At 55.0% G+C, this 7,177-nt stretch overlaps 1 protein-coding gene across 1 annotated transcript in view; it reads left to right on the plus strand.

Moving 5' to 3' along the window:
* The window catches only part of HTR6 (5-hydroxytryptamine (serotonin) receptor 6, G protein-coupled), an 11,299-nt gene that overhangs the window by 486 nt on the left and 3,636 nt on the right, over nucleotides 1–7,177 (plus strand). Inside the window, exon 2 of the mRNA XM_014530644.1 lies at nucleotides 2–176. Coding sequence (XP_014386130.1) covers nucleotides 2–176 — 175 coding nt within the window. The remainder of the gene's footprint in view (nucleotide 1; nucleotides 177–7,177) is intronic.

Here is a 7,177-nt window from a genome sequence, read left to right on the forward strand (position 1 = left end):
GCCGCCTGCTGGCCAGCCTGCCGTTCGTCCTCGTGGCGTCGGGCCTCACCTTCTTCCTGCCCTCGGGCGCCATCTGCTTCACCTACTGCAGGATCCTGCTGGCCGCCCGCAAGCAGGCCCTGCAGGTGGCCTCCCTCCCCACCGGCATGGCAGGCCAGGCCTTGGAGACATCGCAGGTACCGCGTGCGCAGGGAGATGGGGCTTGCGGGTTGGAGAGAAATGAGCAGCCACTGGTACCTACTGGGCATCTGCCACTTAGTATACACTTGCTGGCAACGTCCGAGTGGCCATTCCCACCTTCCGTCTGAACTCCAGACTCAGCCCGGGACTGTCCACAGGACAGCGTCATGGGGCGGTGCAGCCAGCCTCTGGAAGGTGGCATGTGCGACAGGGAATACAGGGCGTCCCAAGTCTCCCACCGGCTCCTCCGGGGTCTTCCCCTTCATGGCAAGTGGCACCATCATGACGTCACAGGCCAGAAACAGGGATGATTTTTCTCCCTTTGATCGTGGGATTCATTAGCGAGAGCTGCTGGTGCTGTCTTTTAAATGCGTGCCATCTCAATGCCACCGTCCTAGTCCAAGCCATCGTTGAGTCTTACCTGGAGCCTCTGAGAGTCTCCCACTGGCCCCCTGCTTCCTCCAGACCTACTCCCCTCCATTTTCGGCACAGGAGTCAGAGTAACAGAGAAAAAGAATAATCACTTCCTTGCTTCAAACCCTTCCGTGGCTCCCTGTAGCTGTCAAGGTAAAGAGGAGACCCAGCCTGGCTGGCATGGCTCAGTGGCTGAGCATCGACCTATGAACCAGGAGGTCACAGTTCGATTCCCAGTCAGGGCACATGCCTGGGTTGAGGGCTCCATCTCCAGTGTGGGGTGTGCAGGAGGCAGCCAATCTATGATTCTCTCCCATCATTGATGTTTCTATTTTTCTCTCTTTTCTTCTCTGAAATCAATTTTTAAAAGTGTGTGTGTGTGTGTGTGTATCCTATATAATAAAACCCTAATATGCAAATTGACTGAACTGCGCACTGACCACCAGGGGGCAGATGCTCAATGCATGAGCTGCCCCCTGGTGGTCTGTGTGCTCCCACAGGGGGAGTACCGTTCAGCCAGAAGCAGGGCTCACAGCTGGCAAGCACAGTGGCCATGGTAGGAGCCTCTCCCGCCTCCCCAGCAGCGCTAAGGACCCCTCGGGGGATGTCCAACTGCTGGCTTAGGCCCACTCCCCGTGCACCGGGCCTCTGGTATATATATATCCATGTCAGGATCTGGCCTTGGGAACCTATCCTGCCAACCTCTCTTGCTTCACCTCACCCTCCTCCCTCTCTGTGCACCAGTCACATGGTTCTCCTGGTGGTTCCTTGGAGGCACCAGGCTGACTTCTGTGCCAAGGTCTTTGCACTTGCTGTTCCCTCTGCCTGGAAAGTTTCCCCCCAGAGCTCCCCTTGCTTGACTTTTTCAGCTCACAGGCCACCTCTCCCTAGAGGCCGCCCCTGACTACTCTGCAGACCCACGTCCTGCCTGACTGGTTGTTGACTTGTGTGATTTGTCTGTCTCCCCACTTGAATGGATGCTCCAGGAGGACCCGTGTGCCTGGGCTGGTTTGATCTCCACTGCACAGGCTAATGCTTCCTAACCACTTGTGAATGGGGTCGGTGCTCCCAGCTCAAGGCCCTGCAGCATCTAGAAGTGGAGTACCTGCTGTTGCCACCCAGGCCACGTGCTGCCTGAGTCCTATTGTCCACCCGAGGGACGGGGGCTTAGACTGACCAGGCCTGAACCCCAAAGAAGTAGGTCACACGCCGGAGGAAGTTTCAAACTGGGCTCTCCAGATTCATCTTGGTGTAGCTTCAGGTGGAAGAGGCTCTTGCAGGATGGGGTGGGGGTGCCTTGAGGGTCATTGGGTGAATAGGGAATTGGCTGGGGGCTGGGTGGGAGGAGGTCCTGGCTGCAGGCCTGCTCTCTCCCCCTATCTGTGCTCACTGGAGAACATTCTGGAGTCTTGGAAGGTGGCTGTGGCCCTGGCTTGGTTCTTTAGCAGTAAGAAGAACTGCCGTGGGCCACCCCTCCTCTCCTGGGGTTCTTGTAAAGGAACATGTCCCAAACTTCAGGCACAAGGAACCACCTTGGGATATCTGTCTTCCTCCCCCCCGCCCCCCACTCTTCAAGCCACTTCATTCATATGTACTTAGCATTTTCTTTAAATCACCTCATTTATCTCCTTACTTCCGTGAATTTGTTTAGGAAGGGAACTTGTTCCTTCCGGAAATGGAAAATCAATATCTTTGCCATAAATAGAAGGTGATCAAACACAGCTTCCGTGCGGGTGCAGAACCAGCGGTGTTCCCAAGTCCAGCTCATTGGTCAGAGGGACTGAGCCGAGGCCTGCTTCCTCTTTGTTAAGTGTTAGACGGATGGTAAAGTCCAAGTAGCATCCACACGAGACTCTCTCGTGACGTAAGCAGGGAGGTGATGTTCCGACTCCGTGATTCAGCTATTTTACAGGGTGTCCATTTACCACTTCAAGTCCCCGCCCACCCCACACTAAGCTCTGCTGTAGTGACGAAGGAGCTCTCTGCCCCTTCTGTGGATTCCTTTCCTTCCTCACTCTCATTCGGCCACACTGGCCTCTTGGCTGTCCTTTGGGCCACCAAGCACAATCCTGCCTCAGGACCTTTGCACTTGCTGTCCCCCCCGCCTGGAGTGCCCCTTCCCTTCACCTCCACATGGTTTCTCTGCAACTCCACCACTTTCTGCCACACTTTCCCCAGGTCTCCTTCAGCCCTACTTTCCTGCGTCATAGTTCTCAGCAGCACTTACCACCCTTGACATGCTATACACGTTCCCACTTATTTATCTGTTGTGTATTTCCTCCTATTAGAATGTAAGCTCTATGAGGTGGGAACTTGTCTCTCAGTTTACTGCATTCCCAGCACCTGCACCAGTGCCTGGCATATCCTAAGTGCTCAGTGTTCATTGATGGAAGGGCTGACATTAACACAGAGCTTCACAGAGCTGGCCATCCCACCCCTGTTCAAGCTGCTTCCTTTCCTCCCACTCCTTTCAGAATCAGTTCTTGTATCTGATGGAGCCCAGGCTTTTTAGTCCATCAGTTCCTTTGCTTGGCGACATGCATGGAGGACCTACTGTGTGCAGGAGCTGTTGGAGGCTGTGAATGTGGTGATGAGCTGGGCTGAGAAGGTCCCGCCCTCTTGGAATCCATGTTCTAGTCGGGGAGGCAGACATTGATCACGAAACCTTACCATGATGAGGGTGTGGCTCTCATAAGAGGGCACCTCACCCCGTGGACAGGCAGAGGCTATCAGTCGCTGTGCCTGTGTTTGCAAACCGAATGCTGGGAGGTGTCCTCCCGGATCAGTGAGGCCAGCACCTGCCGCCCAGGCAGAATGGCCCCTGGGCCCCTCCCGTCAGGCATGTGCCTGTGCTGATTCCTCCTGCTCCCTGGGAGGTCTTTTCCTTGGTTTGAGTGTGGAAGTGCCAGACCCCACCACTACCCTCGCTTCCCAAACCACTCGGCTCCTAAGCAGGCCTTCTGGTGCCGTGGTCCATGTTGCCCGGAGAATTGCTGCGTTTGGGAATTTGCTTCTGGGATGTGGCCTCTATTCCGGCCTCCTGGGTCATGACCCCTTTCCTCCCACTCGGACAGTCCTGAAGCGTCCAGCCTGGGGGTGGAGGCTCTCTCAGGGCCTGGACTTAAAGCAAGTGATGAGAATGAACAAAACCCGGGGCTCGCTGGGCCTCTTTCCTCCTGTTTTCAGCCCCATGTAGCCCTTAGCTCCCTCCCCAGTCCAGCCTCTGGCTTCCCCACAGAAGGAGGGGAGTTGGGCTCGGGTGCCCGAAGTCCCAGCGCCTCTGGGCCGAGATCACGGGAGCTGAGCAGCGTGAGCACCTTCTCTTCCCCACCCTCCACACCTGCATCTTCATGCGAACGGGCTTGGAAAAGCCACTGGTGGCTCTGTGGGTTCAGCCCGGTCGTGGGGCCCCAGGGGCTGTGAGAAAGGGGGTCATGCTTAGAGCTGAGGCAGGGACTGTGGGCGTGGGAGGTGGTGATGTCAGAGTAAGAGGCTGCCTGAATGTGGGGTGGGGGCGGGGGAGGAGGAAGAGAGAGGAGAACGCGCCCCCGTGGGAATGGGGCTCATCCTTGGGAGATTCCAGAGGGACCAGCGAGGGAGCTCAGCTTGGTGGGGATGCTGGCAGTGTCTGCTTTCTCAGCTCCTCTCTGTCAGGATCCCGTGTCTCTGGTCCACAGCCCCTTCCCCATTGTCTTCCTCTGCACCTCGTCTTTCTCCCCTTCTCTCCTTCAGCTCCATTTCACCCCCGCTGGCAGTGTCTGCTTTCTCAGCTCCTCTCTGTCTGCCAGGATTCCGTGTCTCTGGTCCACAGCCCCTTCCCCATCGTCTTCCTCTGCACCTCATCTTTCTCCCCTTCTCTCCTTCAGCTCCATTTCACCCCATTCTCTTCCTCCTGCGTCCCTCCATCTTCCTCTACCCACTTCTCTCCCATCAATTTCTTCTCCTTTCCCTCCTCCCAGCTTTCCCACCCTCCCTCACCCAACTATGCATCACTCTGTCTTAGTAATCCATCTCTTCCATCCCTGCCTCCTCCTCCTCAGAGGGGGAGGCTGCGATCACAGAAATATCTCAGAGGGAGAGGAGGGGCTGCACTGGGGAGAGGCTGACGGAGGAGCAGTGTCGAGCATGGCAGGCTTGGCTGCTGCTGGGTCCGGGGCGACCTGGTGGAGTCAGGGCTCGGTGCAGGAGCCTGTGTGTCTGGCTGGTCATGGGCTCAAATCCTGCCTCCTTCCCATCACATCCAGATGACTTCAGACAAGTCCTCCAACTCTCTACACCCCAAGGGTAATGCTAGTTAGCACCTGAGGCTGTTTGAAGAACCAATAAGATAATATACGTACACTTGGCACATAGTAGGTGCTAAACAAATGTTCTCCTTTCCTCTTGTGGCAAAAATGGTCCTGGGGAGCTCACCCCCTTTTGAGTCTTTCTAGGAAAAAACACTATTGATGCCACCAGCATCATCATCACCGTCATCAAAGAGATGAACTGGACACTCAGCAGCAATATAGCTAACACGTGGTACATATTATGTGCCAGGCCCTGCCTGAATACCTTGCTGCACACCATCTTAATTAAGTTAATTCTTACTACAGCCATATGAGGTACATGCTATTATGATTCCCGTTATGCAGATGAGAAAACTGAGGCACAGAGAGGTGAAGGGCCTTGCTGAAGGTCGACGCTCAACCGACTGAGCCACGCCAGGCAGGGCATGACTCATTCTTTGAAGCCTGTTAGTATTCTACAGTGGGTTTATTTAACCACTCTCCTTCTGATGGACATTTAGGCCATTTCTGATTTTTTTTTCTATCACGAATAGTGCTGTGGGACACCTTCTTGTACCTGCCGAGTGTGCAGGCGTGTGCGGGTGTTTATGGATATAGTTACCTGTGAGTGGAATTGGCCCCTGGAAAGGCACTGCCAAGTTGTCCTCCAGGTGGCTGCCCTCTGACAGTCACACTTGTCATGGACACGTATAAGGGGCATGTGGAAGCAATGTGACCACGAGGGGCCGTGAGGTGGGTACGGGGCAGAGAGAAGTGGGGAGGGTGAGATCGGCACCAGCCAGAGCCCAGGGTGTGGGCTGACGGTTGCCATTGGCTCCTGCTCCATGAAGGGCTCTCGGTGACAGTGGTAGGGTTTCTGCAACCCCACCCTGACTATGGTCCATGGATGCCATCCCCCCAAATGGCAGCAGGATGGTGAAGCAGAAGAAGTGCAGCTCCTGGAGCCAGAAATGACTTTGGCCCCTGACTCAACACAAGTCTGCTGTTGTTTTGCCTCTCTGAACCTCCTCTGCAAAATGGAGATAATAACACTTACCTCACATAAAGATTGAACGGCACAATGAATATCAAATGCTGATGCATAGTAAGCGCTCAACAAATGGGGTCACAGTGCCGATTTAGGGTCATTGGTGCTTTGGCTTATGACCTTGTTCTGGCACAATGTGACCTGGGGAAGGAATCCTACTTTCTCTCTTCCCTTCTGCCTATGTTCTTGGGTCAACTCTTTGGGGGAGAAGAGTAGAAACACCCATGGTTGTTCCCAGGAAGAGCAGAGAGGGAATCTCAGGTGATCTATAACTCGATTCCTGGATGATTGTCCCCAAGGTCTCTCCCTCAGTCCCCCATGCCCTAGAGCTCTGACAAGACCAAGGTTCTTGCTTGCTTCTCTCCTGCCCCAGGTCACCAGGTCTCCGAGGGGTTCCCGTGTGGGTGGGGCCTTTTGGAGATGGTGGCTCCCCCCCATGGTCTGTCCCATTATTGATGGCATCAATTCGAAGGCATGGCAGCTCTTAGGAGATTCTTTGGGGAAGCAGGAGCTTCTTGTCCTGGCTGACCATGGGGGGGGGGGCACAGAAGCCATGTGGAGACCAATCTGGAGGAGAGAAAACGAGAAGAGGAAAGAGAAAAGCAGATCCCCCCGACCCCCGCCTGCCCGCCCTTCTGCCTTGCTACAGCACGGTGAGTCAGAGCATTTATCCTGATGTCTGTGCTGCTTTGGGGAGCCAGAGCTGCTGGCAGAAGGGCCCGGCTCCCGAGGGTGCTGAAATTTCTCCAACTTCATACACATACCTTGAGCCCACATTGGGGCTACCATGTACGTAGCACTTTGTGTTGGGCACTGTGCATGCATTGGTTACCCACAGCCCCACAGCGACTCCGTAAGCTGCGTATTGTTTCTCCCACTTTACAGACGTGGAAACAGAGACTCAAGGCCACAGTGTGAGTAAGTGGTAGAGGCATGGTTTGCAGCCAGGTCACTTGTCTTAAAAGCCCTGCCTCTGCCCAACACTGCCCCACTGAGACAAGAGGGAGAGAGCAGGGGCCTCTCCTTGCTTGCTCTTTGTGGATTTGTCCTCGATATTCCTATAACCAGACTTCACCTGGGCAAACACATCGGGGGCTGGCAGTTACTGTGTGCTTCATCTCTCCCCTCCTGCCCACTGACATTTCAGAATTAGACCCCCTGATTCTATAGGTGGCTAGTAGGGAGCGGGTGTTTCAGCACCATGGACAAGAACAAAGTCTCACTGCTTTGAGGAGGCGGGAGAGAAAGGCAAGGCTGGAAGGTGTGT

This window comes from Myotis brandtii, unplaced genomic scaffold (genome assembly GCF_000412655.1).
Source record: "Myotis brandtii unplaced genomic scaffold, ASM41265v1 scaffold754, whole genome shotgun sequence".
Classification (NCBI taxonomy): Eukaryota; Metazoa; Chordata; class Mammalia; order Chiroptera; family Vespertilionidae; genus Myotis; species Myotis brandtii.